Consider the following 19432-nt stretch of genomic DNA (forward strand, 5'->3'; position numbering starts at 1 on the left):
AAATTGGATATTTACTTCGAAATGAAATTGAAAATTTTCGTGATTAGTGTACTTTCTTTATGCGTGCATGAATACATGCATGCATGTATGAAGTAATGATGCTTGTATGAAATGTGAATGTATTTCATACATGCATGTAGGAAAATGATGAATGTGCATGCTTCATAAAATTCAGTTCAATAGCAGTGTCGCAAAGTAATTTTAAAGTGAGCATATCTTTAGGATTTCTGATACACAGTTCCGCGCGCTGGAGATAAAAATGTTCTTCCCCCCGCAGAGTGTTGCCATTGCTCGCTTTTAAATCGTTGACTTTGTTACTCAAAAATTCGTTAAAGTTTTACAAAATATGAAATCGATCATAACACAAATTCCAAATTTCAAATTTTGTCTTCCACATGCCCATATTCCTAGGAGGATTACGTCATTCAAAATTCGATGGCTCTATGTACCGTTGTTGTATCATAATGCGAGAAATATGCATACATTTATGCAGATTTTTCGTTATTTAATTTCTTCAAACATAATGCAGGACTCTAACATTTGGTGGCAACAGTTTGAAAAGTGAAACGGACATTTATAGTAATTCAACGCAAAATCGCAAAACGAAAATTTTTTAACGTTTTATGTGTTATCTTTATTTATTAAATATCATGTTCTTCTCACTTAAACCAGAAAATTCAATTCAACAGCAATGTCACAAAATATTTAAAAGAGAATATCTTTAAAGTTTCTAATACATAGTCTCGCGCGCTGAAGATTTAAAAAAATTAAAAAAAAAAAAAAAAAAAAGTACATTGTTGCCATTGCTTGCTTTGAAATAGTTGAATTTGGATAATAGAACAAATTTGAAATTCTAGATGCCCATTTTCACTGGAGGATTACGTTATTCAAAATTCGATGTCTCTAGGTACCGCTGTTTTATCACAGTGCGAGAAACATACATACATTTATGAATATTCTTCATTATTTAATTTTTTTAATATAACACAGGGCTCTAATATTTGGTGGCAACACTTTGAAAAGTGATACGAACATTTACAGTGAATCGACACAAAATGCCAAAACGAAATTAATACCCCGTCTGGGCTAATGCCGTTTGGGCTAAAAGAAAATTGTATTTGCAGGAGTGATTGCAAAAGCAGATTATTAGACTGCGAACTCAGCGACTGCTTAAAAACCTTTTAGAAACCCCTTTTGGGTGACCGTTAAAATCTGAAATCTTTCAGATTTTTTTTAAACCAATTTAAAAGCTATGTCACAGGGAAGTTTCTGAACCGTAGAAGAAGCCAGAGTTTATGATGAGTAGAAAAGAAGTTTATCTGTTTATGCGTGATAAAAGACGATAATAGCTCTTCTGTGGTGATAATTAAGAGTGTATTTCATCGTAGATGAAGAATTAAGATAAGTTTGGAAAGAATGGAGATGTTTTTGTGATGAGTTTAATGGATTCTTTTCAATAATAGTTCAGTCGTAGTTGCCATTTTATTTTAACCGATGCCATAGGCAGAATTCATTTTAGTGGCTCCTGCGTGGAAGAATTCATTTTTAAATTAATAAAAATTCATGATGTGTGATTTTGGCCGCACCGGTTTCGGTCGCTGCGATTCAAACTAATTTAAATATTGCATGCTTTTTGTGACTTTTGTAACTATAGCTTGAATTAACTTGAACTCACCAGTGCAAAGTAATAAAAGTTAAAGATTATTGCTATTTAACAATATTGATAGCATTATAATAAGAAAACTGACAGAATATTGGATAGTATTCATAAGAATATTGATAACTCGTCTCGGCTTTCGGTTTCAGGCCATCCGGTTACTGTAGAATTTTTTTGTGGTGTTTCGCTTTTTTTTTTTTTTTTTTTTTTTTTTTTTTTTTTTTTTTTTTGTGGCTGAAGAGACAATTTTTCCAGAACTATTAATTTCGTTATGGCATTTTGCGTTGATTCACTACAAGCGTTGTTTCGCTTTTCAAATAGTTGCCACCAAATATTATTAGAGCCCTGCATTATATTTAATGAAATTAAATAATGAAGAATCTGCATAAATGTATGTATGTTTCTCGCAGTGTGCTAAAACAATGGTACCTAGAGTTATCAACATTTGAATAACGTAATCTTCCATAGAATATGGCCATGTGGAAGCCCTAATTTGAATTTGAAATTGGTTTTATTATCGATTTCATATTTTGTGAAACTTTAACGAATTTTTGATTAACAAACTCAACGATTTCAAAGCGAGCAATGGCAACACTGCACGGGAAAAAAAAAAAAAAAAAACACATTTTTTATCTCCAGCGCGCGAGACTGTATATCGGAAATTCTAAAGCTATGCTGTTTTTAAATATTTTGTGACTGTTTAATTGAATTTTACGTAGTTTCAGTGCACGTGAACGTGATATTTAATAAATAAAGATAACACACACAAAACGTTTAACAAAAAATATATATATATATTACCTACAGAAGTTTTTTTTTTTTTTTTTTTTTTCTTAACTCTTTTTTTAGCTCAAAGGTGCAATTTTCCCAGAAGAGCTATTAATTTCGTTTTGCCATTTTGTATTGGCTCACAGTTAGACTAGAAGAAATTTTGAACACAAAGAAATACATAAAAAAGAAAGGGATTACAATTAAAATCTGATTCAGCATTATCAAGAGGAGATAGATTAGATCTTGGTACACAAGTATTTTAAATCGGTACAATGGTATACAAGTACACAAGTATTGTAAATAACGAAAATATTCAAGTTTTGGCAATGTTAAATTTAAAAAAAAAAAAAAAAAAAAAAAAGTACAGTAAAGCACAGTTAACACGCCTTTCAATGTTCCCTTCAGAAAAGGTATATGTATATATTAGTCTATTTAATCTTTATTACACATTTCATTGTACTTTATTTTACTTATGTTAATTTTTTCACGGAACCACAGTATCTAAGCAACTTTTTAGCGTACGAACTAGGAATTTTGTTTTAACTTAATTTTGCAGCTCTGCGCAAAGTTTTTTTACCACATAGGTCTTTTATCGTTTGTTCTCTTTTCTGTAATTATATATATATATTTATTTTTTAAAAATCTGAAAGTTTTCAGATTTTAAATTACGTCCAAAGGGGCGGGTTTTTTTTTTTTTTTTTTTTTTTTTTTTTTTACGTTTTGTGTGTTACCTTTATTTACTAAATATCATGTTGTTTTCACTTAAAGCATAAAATTCGGTTCAATAGCAATATCGCAAAATAATTTTAAAATGAGCATATCTTTAGGATTTCCGATCCACAGTCTCGCTCGCTGGAGATGTTGCCATTGCTGGCTTTGAAATCGTTGAGTTTCTTAATCAGAAATTCGTGAACGTTTGATAAAATACCAAACAGATAATAAAACTAACTCCAAATTCTAAATTTCGGCTTCCAGATGACTATATTCGAGTGGTATTTATTTGATGTCTCTAGGTGCCGTTTGTTTTATCACAGTGCGAGAAACATACATGCAGATTCTTCTTTATTTAATTTCTTTAAATGTAATGTATGGCTCTAATAATTTGATGGCAACAATGTGAAAAGTGAAACGTTGTTTTATAGTGGACGACGCAAAATGCCAAAAGGAAATTAACGTGCCCTTCTGGGGAAATCGCCCCTTTAGGCTAATAAGAATTTTGACTTCTGTACGACAAATAATTTGACCGCAGTATTTAATTTCAAAATTTGCAACTTTTGATTCATTTAGCTTTGAGGAATCGATGTAATAAGTTAGAATAATTCGAGGAAATAAGCTTAAATGTAGTGCAGCAAAAAATGTGTATATTTAATCGGTAGTAAAAGGAAGTCGTGGTGTCCAGATAAGTTTTTTCATGATCGCCATAATTGTCGTTCAAGTGCAATCATTAAAAGTATATAAAGTTCCTGAGAATGTTTACCCCTCGCTGTGGAAGCTTCATAAATCTGTCTGCACCGCAACAATGATTATTATTGGACAATGGATTACGATCGTTTGAGCCTAAAATAAAATTAAAAAAAAAAGACATTTTTCGTTTTCTCTCAGATGTTATCAGTAACAGGTTTTTGTTTTACGAATCAGGTGAATGTCAGTATGTCAGACGCTTTGAGTCAAGCGTCTTGACCGTGCTGCGTAAACTGCGACTGTGACTGAAGTTTGTGGTTCATTGTTTGCTCAATGGATGCTAAATTGGGATGGTTTTGATTTTCTATTTATTCAGTTTTAAAGCTTTTTTTTTTTTTTTTTTGTTTGTTTGTTTGTTTGTTTGTCGTGTGGGTGGGAGTTGTTTTTGTCTGTTGCGTAATAACTGTGTTTAAGAAAAGGATTGGCTGCAGATTGTGTGCTAGTTTAACGGGGGTATAAATACACTATTTTAGCACCTGTTTTTGAGAAGTTATTATTCTCATCTCAGTTGAAGCCTGTACAAATATTTTTCATTTATTATTTAATATATAACAGAACATTTTTATTAGTATATTTTTAGCCCAAAGGGCTATTAATTGCTTTTTGGCATTATGCGTTGAAAACTTTAAAAGGCTGTATCACTTTTCAAATTGTTGCCACCAAATATTATCGTGATGTGTTATTTAAAAAAAAAATCAAATTGTGAAGAATCTGTATGTGTATATGTAATGTGGCAAAACAACTGCACGTGCAGCCACCGAATTTTGAATGCACGTAGTTTCACCACCCGAACATCGGCATCTTGATAGCACGAATTTTGAATTAGTTTTTGATATATTTCATATTTTGTACAAGTTCAATGAATTTTCGATTAACAAACCTAGCAATTTGAGAGAAGTGGCAACACTTCGAAATAAAACATTTTGATCTCCTGCACAGCAAAACGTTGCCATTCGGAAGAATATAAGATCTTAATCCTTCAATTTTAATCTGCAAACTAAAAGCAGTGCGTTTCCGCTACCGGAAATCAAATAATTTTATCTTCCACGCGCCAGGTTTTTGCCATGCAGTGAAGCCTAAGATGTTTAACTTTTAGCTTTAATCTGGAAGGTTACTTACTGTGCAACAAAGTAAGCGATTTAAAAGCAAAAAACACGGTTCTTAAGAATATTTTTCCTACTTTTTAATATGCTTGATCTAAATAAAAATGCATTAAAATCATAGCATGTACAATTAGAAATATTGGATATTTTTATGAAATGACGTTAGTCGGACTCATTAAAATCATTATATATATTTTTCTTTTTTTATGATAAATCTTTTTGCAGTTAGTTTTCAAAGAACTAATATTACACATATTAAAAAAAGTATGGCAACTCTTAACGTTCTATCAGGAATTCTAAAAATATGCTGTTTTTAAATATTTGTGACTTTGCTCTTGAATTTTATTTGACATGAGTGCGAAAAAGTGATGCTTAATAATAAAGCTAAAAAGACAAAAAGGAATTGTGTTAGCAGGAGCAAGAGCAGATTGGTAACCTGCGATGCTCAGCGAGAGCTTTACAAAACCTTAACAAATATTTTGGTGTGACTTTAAAATCTGCATTCTTTCATTTCTTCGGAAAAAAATCTGTTAAATAAAGACATTATGCTTAGTGAAATATCTTCAGAATTTTTTGTTAGTTGTAACGCGTTATGTTTTATGAAAATTGATTATTTATTATTTTGATCAATATAGAACAAACAAAAATATTTTTATAAAAATAGAACATTTCAGCAATTTGAGAAACTACCAACTTGCAATTGCTTGATATTTTTGCTACCTGTCTTGGCAATCAGTTACATGCGGAATAGTTTCAATGAACGTAAACTATCAAAAACATCTACAGTTCCAAGATACGGTAAGCCCGGCGAGTTGTCTTTACTTCCGGCATAACGTAAAAGCTTTCCCATCCTTATATGGAGGACCTTGCCATCTCAAACCACATACTATACGATGCAGACGATACTGAACGGAGAAAAGGATATTTATATCGCTCTAGAAACGGGAACGACTTGAGTCACACTCGGAATTTGCCGACGGTATAGCCCAAGTTTCCTGGCTTTCTTCAAGTACAGTTCGACCGTGGGCGCGGTTTTAGAACGTCTACCTAGCACCTTAAAAAGAAAGCGTGTGGCGGCACGGTCTCGTGTCTGGTTACTCGTGTCGCGTTGTTTTTATTGAGATTTTTCTTTTGAGAAATCTGAGGAAAAGATTTGAGCGCGTCATATTTACCCGTACAATACATACAGATGTGAACTCGTTATTATTTAATGGCGATTTTTTTTTAAAGTTAATGAAATCAAATTAACATTGAATGATTAAAATGCCGTAGAATATTTCCAATGCTTGTCGAATATTTAGCAGTTTAACATCTCAAATAATTAACAGTCATATGGTACAGAATTTTTTCATTCCTAAAAATATATTTCCATCTTTCGCCAGCGTGTTAATATCGTTTAGATAAGATAAATCTTCTATGTTAATTATCTGTTCTAACAAAGTAATGAAGAAGGAAATGAACACAGCGCCATCTGTTAATGGAGTTGCGATTTATTATTGAATATTGTTGGAAGATTCATAATTATAAAAAGTGCATTCTTTTGAAAATTAGAAATTAAATTTTGGAATTCTAATTAAAAAAACGGATAAAATACAAATTTCTTAAAGGATTTTAAGGATCAGATTATTCCAAATCATATTCAGTAAAAAATTTGCTTTCTTATTAACAGCTATGAAACTAGTTTAATATTTTTTCATTTCTAAAATGTAATGGGATTTTAAATCAGATAGATTTTAAGTGCTGTGCCTTAATTAAATATTCCAAATCCATTAATAAAAATCAAACCCAGTTAGTTTGTGCAAAGCTATACCTCACTTTTTTCTGGATGAACGAGAATTATTGGAATATTTGAAATGTAGATACATAGCTTATGGATTATAAATCCTTTTTTATAAGATTACTCTTTATATGATATAAGGTAAAATAAATGAGTGTGCTTGATCCTATGAAAAAGGCCTTGCTCGTAAACATTTTTAACAAATTTACTAGCTTAGAATCTGTGAAATTATTATATAAGATGAATCCTTAGAATGAGAGAAATTTTTAATCTATATGCATTGTTAGTATAGAATAAATCCTATGCTGGTTTTTATATTTCATATCATAATGTACTGGACCCCTTGTGCAGCTGCTATACATTTTGATGATACTGTTGCAATAACATGCATATTTAATTTTTCTTGTTTTCATACACATGCACACCTAGATTGGGCTATTATTGGGTCATGGCATATGTTTGGCTTCTCTTTCACATGGGCTAAAAAAAAAGTATGACAAATGTATATTGGAAAAGTACCCAAAAGAATATAGTTCAACCATCACAAACACAACTTTGGTTTGTATTCTTCAAAACACTTAAAATCGTTCAGAATGAGTGTGAATTACATGCTATGGGATGATGTGTCACACGAGGTCCTCTCTTTGAGGGAAAGAAGGAAAGTTCTCATATCATTGCCGGATTCTTTCATCATATGCTTTTCACACCTTTGGTTTATATGAGCAGAAATTAAGATTCATATTGATTTGAAACCTAGAAACTAAGCATGTTGAATTTTTTTTTTTTATGATTTATGAATTTGGTACCAACAGTGCATATTCCATGACTTATTTTTAAAAATAAAATGACTGAAAATCATGGAACTATATTTTTAGCAAAAGTGTATTATGGAACAAAATGGTCTTGTAGTATGGAACAAAATGGTCAACGAGTTTTTGTGTTATTTTAGTGGGATATGTTGTTGATTTAACGAGACATTTGCTAATATTGTAATCATCACATTTGCCAGTATTTTAATCTAATATTTGCCATTATTACAAGAATAGTTTTCTTTCTCCCCCCTAAAAAATTAATTTAGTATTTTTTTAAATCCATTATGAATAATAATACATATAAGTTTTACTGTAAAAGTCTAAAAAACTGGGTATTCTTCTGTTATCGGGATCGAATTCCAAAATTTTTTATATGTATGCACATGTGTATATATGTGTGTGTCGTCCTCATATCAATAGATACCCTCATACCAATATACGTGCTTGACTGCAATGAACATATACATACATACGTACATTTCTGAATCCAATCCCGATAACAGAGTATCAAGAAATGTAATGGTTATTTATTACAGTATGATTGTTATAGTTTATTAAATAACTGTAATAATCATTTATTATTCTACAATTATTACAATCATATTGAACTAATATTATTAATATAATTTTGTTGAACTACTAATAATAATATAAACGTTATACCGTAATAATTATTTATAACAATTTATCGTAAAATTATGTATGTATGGGCAAAATTTTGGAAACACTCATATTTTTACAAATATATAAATAAATGCAAGAAATTCTACACAATGTGTTAGAACAGTTAATTACAAATGATGACCAATATTTCAGCTCAAATTACTTAAACGTAATTTTTTACCTTAATTCTGTGCACTTTGAATGCTGTGATTATAAACAGGGAAAAAATAAGAATGGAAAAAATTGTGAATAAATCAATCTGGATAGGGTATGCATGTTTTTGATTGTGGCAGTCAAACTATCTGAACATACAAAATTAGCAAAGCAACAAACTCATGTTTAGTAAAGATCTTAAATCTTTGAGATCTTGACTAAATCTGTGCCAAACACAAGTTTGTTGCTTTGATGTTTTGCTTCGCCGTGTTTCTCTTCTATTTTTGTATGAGTATTCCATTATATGTATTTTCCATTCTATCAGTGTAAATTATTAGCTAAATACATTCAAAAGTCGTTAATTCGGACACCCATAATCCAGAATGATCTATAATCCGGACCTCGACGCATGCGCGTAAGATTTTTACGGCTGCGAATATGCGTGTGCGCATGCCCAAAATACGTTTACGCATGCGCGTTTAATGTATAACGGACGGTATAAGCTAAGCTAAAATTATCTAATTCAGTTAATGTTGCAGATTGCGTTGTTCCTTAATCTTCGAATTGGATCCGGCTTATTATTTTTTGCAGACTGTTAGAGCAATTTTATAAAAGTAAGCTTGAACTTTCGATTATGTCAAATAGAATTTCCGATATATATTTACTAATATGTAAAGGATCTACAAAGCGAAAGTATGTTTCGAAGTCCATTAAACAAAAAGTGGAATTGCTGCAAAAAATGGATAAAGGCATATTCTTTGTTTATCTAACCATTGCGAAATCTGTTTATCAATTTCACGCTGCTCTGCGGCGGGGGGATGCCGCGGCGCGCAATGAATTGGAAGTTGATCTGTCAGCGCTATCCTTATCCTCAGGGCAGATGTTTTTATTTTATTTGGCTTATAATTCCTTAATGTAATATTTCATCTCAATATACTCCGTCTTTGATATGATTTAAATCAAATTCCTCGTCATAATAATTCGCTTCCGATAGTGAAGAAAGTAAAGTAAACAAATAAATATTAAGCTTTTTTTTGTAAATTTTGATACCCTTTAGATCATAATTGTTCTTTATTTCATAAATTACGGTTTCATATTTTTAATTTTATAATTTCTGCATGCCATCTTACCACATTTAAACTGATGATCTATAATCCGGAAAAATCGTTAATGCGGAATCGCCGAAGTCCCGACGAGTCCGGATTAACGACTTTTGACTGTAATATATTTGCTGAGAAACATTTTGAAGTAAAGAAGCTGCTAATAATTTACTTAAAGCTGATTTTGAATTTTATTACTAGCTTTTACAATGTGAATAAGTTAGAATGTTATGATTTTCTAATAAAAATCGTGAATCTGACACTCTACCCTTTCTTTTCAGCCTTGGCTTCTAAATTGTAAAAATGTAATGACAGTTATTTGATATTTAAATTAATCCCAAAGGTTTAAACTTTGCTCTAAATATTCTTAATTATAATAAATTGTTTTTGTGTTATCATTATTTAACTATAAAAATATGTATGCTTTCAAATTTTATTCTTTTGTTTATTTTATGGGAATAAAATTTATTTAAAATTTAATTCTTGTTTGTTATTCTTTCAGACTTTTACTGCATGGTGTAATTCCCACTTACGAAAAGCGGGTACTCAAATTGAGAACATTGAAGAAGATTTTCGAAATGGATTAAAACTTATGTTACTGTTAGAGGTCATATCCAGTGAAACATTGCCAAAGCCTGACAGGGGAAAGATGAGGTTTCATCACATTGCCAATGTCAATAAGGCCTTAGATTTTATAGCTAGTAAAGGTGTCAAATTAGTTTCCATTGGTGCTGAAGGTATGTACTTTATGCCAACTTATAAGAAATACATTAAAAATCCCAGTTTTTGCCTTTACAGTGTCTGTTATAAATTGAATGAGTTACTTCTTATCATGTAAAGCAATAGACTCAAACCCAAATTGCATGTGGGCCGAATGCACAATTTAAAAACAGCTGACCGGGGGGGGGAGAATTTTGCATGTTAAATATTTATTGAAATATACATAAACAATAAAAATAATACAGCAAAGAAAAAAATCAAATTTATATTTATTTTCCATCTGAAGTCTAAATTTTGGTACCTCTAAGACTTTTTTTTTTTGATTATATTTTGTGATTCAAATATACTGACCGCTATGTTAAGCTCATAGATTGACATTTCCTTCAAATAATTCTTACTTTAAATTAAATGTAAACAAAGAAACTTTACTAAGTGGGACAAAACTTGAGAATAAATAATAACAGCCTAGTCTGTTTCTGTTATTTATTAAATTTTTCTTTGACACATGAATAAAAATACATATGTTTGTAAATAAATAAAGATTTTTATATCTTATGATATCTTGACCTTGATCACGTTTCAATTCTGATAAAAGTTTTTAGCGTGGATGGAAATTATCATGATGGATGATACATAGATGCCCATAAATAAGTCAGGTTATTTTCTTATTAATTTTCAACCATCAAAACAAATTCTCATTTAAATGTATTCCCAAACAAAGCAGTTATTCTTATTGCAAAAGTTCGTAACTAATTTATTTAACAATTACAAATAAAAGTTATCAAACCTTTGAATAAGGTTTCTATCCCATAGTAAATTAAATAACTCCATTTTATATATTTCTGATGTGTCATTCATATTCTTTTTTCATGGAAATGAAAACAATATAATCTCAGACTTCAAATTATTGTAATTTTTAAATCTTGTAACAAATGTGTAGTTGAAATGTCTTTGTGGGCCGCATTAAATTGCTTCGAGGCAGCCAGTTTGAGAAAATTTTAGATAGAGCAATGGACAATTCTATCAGCATATCATGTTGATACCTGTCTGTTGATGGATAGAGCAACATGATATCTATCACATAAAGCTTATCAGCAACATGTGGCCTATGAAGTAACTAGGAAGCCCGGCGGTCATAAGAAATGACCGCTGTTCTAGATATTATAAATTTTAATTAAAATGATTTGTGCAAAGATGTCTGCTATTTCAAACTGAATTACCCAGGGTAGGCAGCGAGTACGCCCCTTTGCTTACTGCCCCACAGGGTTTTCCCCCTTCTACTTGCTTAATTGCTTAAAGTAGAGTACAATGAAGGAAACCACTGGCGGTACATTTCTTAAGAGCCACCACTATCTCAGTAAATAAAGGTGATTTAAATAATAAAATGTTAATTAACATGTCAAAGATCTCTTTGTAGACAACATTTCTTGTGTAGATCTTTTCATCATTTTTAAGCTCGCCTTGCGGAGGACTATCCATTATTTTTAATTTTACGTCCGTTCTGTCACGAACTCTTGAACAGGCAACATAAAGTTGATCGTGTCTAAATGCAGGCTCAGGTAAAAAAATGTCAACACGCTTAAGGGTTTGGCCCTGAGACATGGTTAGTACAGTTACGCAAGCAACCAATAAACTATCAGTGACAAACAGACACTTAAGCCACATATAATAAAGATATTTATTTCATTTTATTTGTTTTTTTATCGTCGCCTGTTTTACTGGTTGCATATTTCTGAATTCTATTATATATAGATGTTAAATTTATTTATTAAATGTTAAATGCATGTGCTCTTGTATTTTTAATTTTTCCGGCTTAGCTTTCTCATAATATTCGTCACATGCTGCGCTGCACAGGGAATAAAATAATTTAATGTTACACAAGCAACCAATAAACTATTGGCAACAAACACTTAAGCCACATATATATATAAGATTTGTGATGGTGAAATGTGATCGTTGATTGACTATTTGAGTACTCGCCAATGAATTCAACATGGACAAAGAGACGGTTCGGCGAATTTTGACGCAAGACCTAGGCAAACGCAAGATTTGTTCCAGATTCGTTCCTCCCCATTTAAGGGACGAACAAAAGCAATTGAGACTGGATGCATGTGGCTGGATGCTTACCGACAACGCTGATGCTGACCCTGCGTTCCTGGATAGGATAGTCACGGGAGACGAGTCTTGGTGTTATCAATATGACCCTAAAACCAAGTGTCAAAGCTCTGAATGGTGGTCTTCAAGTTCACCAAGGCAGAAAAAATTTCGATTTGAAAAGTCCAAAATCAAAATCATGTTAATCACTTTCGTCAATTGCGATGGACTCATTCATCAGGAATTTCTTCCTCCTAACATGACTATCAATGGACAGTTCTACACAGAAGTTCTTGACCGACTTCGAAAACGAATTTATAGAGTGAGGCCTCATTTTCAACAAAATGGGAGTTGGCTACTGCTACATGACAATGCCCGCCCACACATTGCATTACCTGTGAGGCGATTCTTAGCTCAGCATGGTGTCGTTGAAATGCAGCATCCACTATACTCTCCAGACCTTGCACCCACAGACGTTTTCCTGTTTTCTAAGCTGAAAAATTCACTGAAGGGAACAAGATTTCAGGATGTCGAAGCCATCAAGAAAACTGTAACGTCACTATTAAAGAGCATTCCAAAAGAAGATTTTAAAACTTCTTTCCAAAATTTGTACAGCCGAGCACAGACGTGCATTATGGCTGATGGAGATTACTTTGAATCATATTAAATGGCTATGTGTTTAACCTTTTTTTCTTCTGAGTTATTCCATGAGTCCTGGAAATTAATAGCTGGACTTTGTATAATCATATATATATAAGTTCTGTTTATCTTTTTTTCTGTCACATTTTGAAAAACAAGGTCTATAATCGCATTACAAATCCCTCACATATTAAATTTGTTGTGGCATTTTTCTAAACAGAAATATTCCAATTACTTGAGTTTTCTGGTTAGTTGAATGCGGGATAATCGGACTTTTACTTTATGTATTATAGTAATAATAGCAATAAAATAGACTACACAATATAAGGTTGCAGTTATTGTTTCTATTGCAAAGTCTTTTAAATTTTATTTTTTCAGTATTTTCATTTCACATGAGGTATGCCTTTACAGTACATGAATATGCCATTACATTGCACATAACATTCACAAGACTATCATTGCGATACTTCAGTATCTAAAAAATTAATATTTATTGCTCTTGTGTCATGAAGAAACATTTTAAGATTATTGCAAATTTTAGAATCATGGTATCATATTTAAAGTGGTAGTAATTTATCAAAATCATTGTCATTATCATCACAAAATATTATTGCGAAGTCTGTTTTAAACATTTTAATTGAATTGCAGTATTTGCCTATTTGTAATGCAGTCTTTCATGCAGAACAATCCTGTATTAATGTATTTCACTAGAAGGGGGGAAAAGGATCTTGCATGTAAGACAGTACCATATATATGCATATTTTGCAAAAATGATTTAATTTTCAAGGGGTTTATCATCTTTTTTTGGACTAATGCAGCAAATAATATGTTTATATGTGAATTAACATTAAAAAATATATGTTATTCATAGAAATTTATTTTGCCTTTTTTCTAGAAATTGTTGATGGAAATGTAAAAATGACCCTCGGGCTCATATGGACCATCATTCTTAGGTTTGCTATTCAAGATATCTCTGTTGAAGGTATGCTTTATTTTCAGTCAGTACATTTAATAGATTTTATTTACTATAATTAGAAAGAAAATCTATTTATATATGTATTATTTAATTACATATATAAATAGATTTTCTTTATTTCATATTTATATATGTAATTTTAAAAAATGGGAAATACTGGTGCTGCGATGTACTGTGAAGGATATTTTGAGGAATCCTATGCTGTTGGTCTTAATGCCTCTAACTTCAATGCAGAGATTTTCGCCATGGGAAAAACAATTTTAAATCTTCTTGGACTTGATACTAACTTTAGCAAGGCAGTTATAGTTGTTGACTCCCGGATTGCAATTATGGCAGCTGTCTCCTATATACCTGGCGAGTATTTTCTTGTTGAAGAGACTAAGATGAACGCATCCAAAGCAATTGCCTCTGTCTGGGAGCTTGTTTTTCATTGGATCCCCAGCCACTGTCAGGTGCCTGGAAATGAAAAAGGCCGATCTTTTGGCTAAAACCCCAGCCATATTTTCCTCTATCCAAACATCAGTTTAGTTTTGAGGTTAAAGGGAAAAGTAGACTAGTTCTTAAAGCAAAAGTATAAACTCCTTCCTACTGATAAAATGATAAACTCTTATATTTTCGCCTATCCCAATGGTAAACCCTGTGCAGTTTTTACGGCAAATTTTCAACTCTTTCTACAGGACATGACTTTTTAAACACTTTTACTGCATTGGTGTAGTTGCTGATGATGTCGGTCCTCGTTGTCTGTTGAGTGAAACCATGGTCTTCTTTCATTATACAACTTGCACTGCACTTGATTTTATGACTTATAATTTTGACAACTTTACCAAGGCTAAATTTTACTGGTGTACCAGAAGTCTCATGGCAGATGTTGCTACAGACTGTCATGGGGGGGGAGGGGAATAATGCTTAATGGATGTATAGAATGTATTCTGTAGATGTATCTATAGATTTCAATATGCAGGTTTTAAAATATTATATTTGGCATAAAAATACCAAGAAATTTTATAAAATAAGAAGTTAATGTTAATGTATTCTAAATATATTGAGATGCATTTCTATAATTTATATGTATGCATGTCTTTTATTATGTTGAGGAACGTGATATAATAGAATGATGCTAAACAGAATAATCACTGGCAAGAGATCATCATAATTATCTAGAGCTGATGGCAGTTGTGACACAGTTGCTGTTTTGAAGATTTTTGTTGTGAACAAATAACTGTATGGTCATTTGACATATGTATGGTAATTTGGTTGATCAAAAGTAACTATTATTTCACATATAATAAATACATAAGTATTGAAAAGGAGGCTTGAAATAATTAAAAAAATGTTATAAAACAGTTTCATCTTTGGAGTGCTGGGAATATAAAATCTTAATTTTTTATGTGGTCCCTGTAATAAAATTCAGTGTCTTTTTCCTTTGAATGCAAAATTCTAAGAGATATTCAAGAACACTGTCACTTTTTAATGCTCATTACTGATCGAAATTTGACATCATTTTGACAACCAAATTTAGAGGGCAATTACAAAACTTCAAGTTACTCATTTTTAGTAATTACTGTTTCTTTTTTGGGTAAAACAGCACTTGAAATTAAATTTATAATGCTTGCATAAAACTATTAATTATTATGTTTTCCTGAATTTCCCACTTAAAGATGCATAATTTTAAGCACAATAAGCATAATAAATATGTTAAGGTGGATTTTTTTTTCTTTTCAGTTGTGATGTAAAATTTAAAATTTTATATTTACAGAAGCCTTTTTCCCAGTTTTGAATACCATCACACATTTCTGTATCTTCCTTTGAGAAACTTTATGATTGGAAGAAATTTTTGGTACTTATCTTCTGTAATGGTCTTGGCAGGAAAGTGAATGGCGTTGGCACTATTCGGGGTCAAGAAGGTGCAATTTGTTGCCAAATGTTGTAAACATCTACGAAAATGAAACTGAATATAGAAAACGATAAATTGGCAATTAATTTAATATCTATACAATACAAGTTATTTAATATACACATATGGAAGAAATTGAATATAAATGTGTTTATTATATTTCATATAAGTTTTATCAGTAATTTATTTGAAATAATGATCTTATTCATCAAAACTTATTTAATATGTACAGTAATTACTGTATTCTATATAATTATATCAGTGATTTAGATAAAATAGCATTTATAAAAGTGCTGAAGAATTGTGTTTGTTATTAAACGCATAAAATTCTGTTTATTATATTTTAAATACAGTTTAATATTTAATATAATTTTGGTAGCACTTTACCAAGGAAATTTCATAAACATGCTGGAAAATTCATTTTTTATAGACTCTTTCTGGTGGCCATAGTATAGTAGTTGCTGTTAGTAATGCCTCAAACATCAATTTATAGCTTCTTTTTCATGGATGAAAGATTGAAAAAAGTAAGCGTAATGAAAATTTTGCAATGCAAAACCATTATACTGACACAGTTCTGTTATGAAAAGCCAGCTGGATCGTTAACTATTTGTTTCTTTCACGTGCACAGATCACTAACCGTTTTTTCCCTTGTAGATGCAGAGATTGGTAACCATTTGTTTTTTGCCATTGTAGAAATGTGTAGAATTCACGTTTTTGCTGGGACCATCACAGAAGACAAGTACCTAATTTTCTAGGATTAATATTTCAGAAAATTGACTTATACTTTTCTTTTGTAACACCATATACTATACAGGGTGATTCAAAATTCATCCTCAATATTTGGTGGGGAGGTAGGGAATAGGAGAAGGGAGATTTCACATAGGAATGCATGGGTGCATATGCCATGTAGTAGGGCAAAATAACCCTATTTCAATGATGGAAAGAACACATAAAATGGAAATAGTAAGGAAAAAAAACATTTATTACCTTACATGTAACATTTCTTTGCATCGGTTTTACAGACTTACAAGAGGTGCTCAAACTGCTGACCATGTGCAGTGCATGACTCACAACGGCGTTGCATGGACAATCAGACCTTCTGGAATATGCCTGGCATTTACAGGAATATCTGCAAGTTCATTCCACGTATACCGGTTCATGTTATTTCTGCAAAGTCACCTAGTCGACTGACGACTGGCTGCACATGTCAAACAGCTGTGCTTATGTATGGAAGTTGTGTACACACAGCGCCCTCTGCACCACCATGCATTCGTCTGCGCCCATACTTTTCTATGTGAAACCTGCTTCTTTTCCTATTTCCTACCTCGCCACCAAATATTGATGATGAATTTTCAATCACCCTGTATGTATACAAGGTGTGACAAAAAAAAAAAAAAAAAAAAAAAAAAAAAGACTGGTCCAATAAATCATTGTACTTACAGAATCAGTTCTCCATGCCATTATCACCTTCAAAATAATTCCCTTCAGCTTTCACACGCTTCTGCATTCGGTGCTCTCATTGCCAGTAACAGCTCTGGAATGAAATTTTTGGAAGACCCTTCAAGAGATTCTCTGTTTTTGCCTGAGGTAAAATGGGTTCCCCTTAAAAAAGATTTAATTTTAGGAAATAAAAAAAAATTCGCATGGAGCCAAATCAGGTGAATAAGGAGGATGCCCCATCACAGTAATGTTTTGCTGGTTAGAAACTGCTTGACAGATAAAGCCATGTGAGCAGGTGCGTTGTCTTGGTGCGGTAGCCATCCGTCACTCCACAACTGTGGCCTTTTTTTCATGAATTCTTTTTAGTACTTCAATGTAGTAGTCTGACCACTGAGATTAACAGTCTGACCACTGAGAACCCATTCAATCATGATAATGCCCAAGGGGGCGCCCAGCACGTTCATATCTTCCATGCTGTCCCTTACTGCTTACCCTGAATACAGCTGAAAACCGCTTATGCCATTCAAACACACATGCATGAGCCAAAGTTTCATCTCCATAAGCCTCGGTTAACATTTGAAATGTTTCCTCCGTGGCTGATTTCTTAAATTTCACAAGAAACTTGATGTCGACTTGCTGTTCGGTTTTTACATTAGACATTTTTCCAGCAGAATGCAGTTGCACATGTTCACTCAGTTATGCAGTATTCCCCACTGACGTGGTCGGTTAAGTCAAAACTGGCTGCATGGATAGAGGAGGATTGTGGCATGATATCGTGAAAACAGTTGTTCCCAATTCCACTCTGTTTTCAAGCTACATACTTAGTTTCGTTCCCCCCCCCTCGTGTGTGTGTGTCACACCTCATATTCTTTTTGTATGAAGTCTGTTTCATTTGATGAATTTGTATTTATTTAATTAAGTTTTATTCCAGAACTTTAATTTTGCTTTTCTTATTCTATTCTGCAGAGATGACAGCCAAAGAAGGCTTGTTATTATGGTGCCAAAGAAAAACACAGCCTTATAAAAATGTTAATGTACAGAATTTCCATTTGAGGTAATATTTCATTAAACTATCTTTAAATTTTTGTGCTAATTTGAGAGGTTTAATTGCTATTTAATTTTATTATATAGCTGTAAATTGCAAAACTTCCATACTATTTGTTTTTTAACTGGTTAATTATATGCAAATCAGAAATACTAAATTTTCTTTTTATAGACAAAAGGCCATTTAAAAATGTTTTATGGCCTTTTTGTCTATAAAAAGAAACAGTTTTATATGGCCTTTTGTATGTATATAATTTTTTTTAATTTATAGTAAGAAAAGTGCATCTGATAAATTGTTACATTTTATTGGAAAGAAATTTTTACTGTTCTGAATTTATATGGATATTCATATGCAGGGACTAATATATAGCTCATAAGTGTACATTTCCATGAGCAAGCCGAGAATTTTTTAAACTTTTTCTAAAGCTAAATTACGGGAATCGGAATATATATGGATCCACTTATCTCGCAAAAAATGTACGAACTTTTCTGCCTGCCAAGCCCAAGTGATAAATCAAGAAATACAACATGTTTTTGTTTAGTTTACATTTCACATGAAAAAAAAAACTAATTTTAAATTAAATATGATATTTGTGTTATGAAAATAAGTTGTTTTATTTTTGAAATTGTTTGTTGCTAGTTTGTTGCATCATCGCCAAAACAAAAAAAAAAAAAAAAAAAAAAAAAAAAAAAAAATCTAATCTTGGTGAAACCTGCATTTGTACAAATGCTGCCTTTTTGATTTGGGCATCTCTATTAATTCAACAGCATTTTTTTTCTCCTCTCTCAAACTTATTTTTCATTTGTGGAGGAATGTCGAGCAAACATACTGTTGTGAGAATTTTCAACAAACGACCTGTAGTTTGAAATTTGCCATTTAAGAATTTCTCTTACTAATAAATAACATATAGTGTGCACCTCAATTGTTACGTAATGTAAGAATATATCTGTGCTAAATTAAAAAAAAAGCACAATTATGTAAATAAATTAATCATAATATACATAGATTTATTGTAATTAAATTAAACACTGAAAGTATAACATTCGAAAGATGAAGTGAGAAAGGAAAAGTGGAGAACTAGAAAAAAGAAATTTAGAACCTAAACAAGTAAGTGAAGTAAATATAGG

The 19432-nt window shown here is 31.6% G+C and overlaps 1 protein-coding gene across 5 annotated transcripts in view; it reads left to right on the forward strand.

Moving 5' to 3' along the window:
• Actn (alpha actinin) overlaps window positions 1-19432 on the forward strand; it is a 148730-nt gene that overhangs the window by 90098 nt on the left and 39200 nt on the right. For all 5 annotated transcript variants that reach the window (XM_035378209.2, XM_035378239.2, XM_035378217.2 and 2 more), the window contains 3 exons: window positions 10000-10234; window positions 13846-13932; window positions 18227-18314. In XM_035378209.2, the coding sequence (XP_035234100.1) occupies window positions 10000-10234; window positions 13846-13932; window positions 18227-18314 (410 nt within the window). The remainder of the gene's footprint in view (window positions 1-9999; window positions 10235-13845; window positions 13933-18226; window positions 18315-19432) is intronic.

Source organism: Stegodyphus dumicola, chromosome 11 (genome assembly GCF_044657685.1).
Source record: "Stegodyphus dumicola isolate Sdum_Otavi_A_Nest chromosome 11, ASM4465768v1".
Taxonomy (NCBI): domain Eukaryota; kingdom Metazoa; phylum Arthropoda; class Arachnida; order Araneae; family Eresidae; genus Stegodyphus; species Stegodyphus dumicola.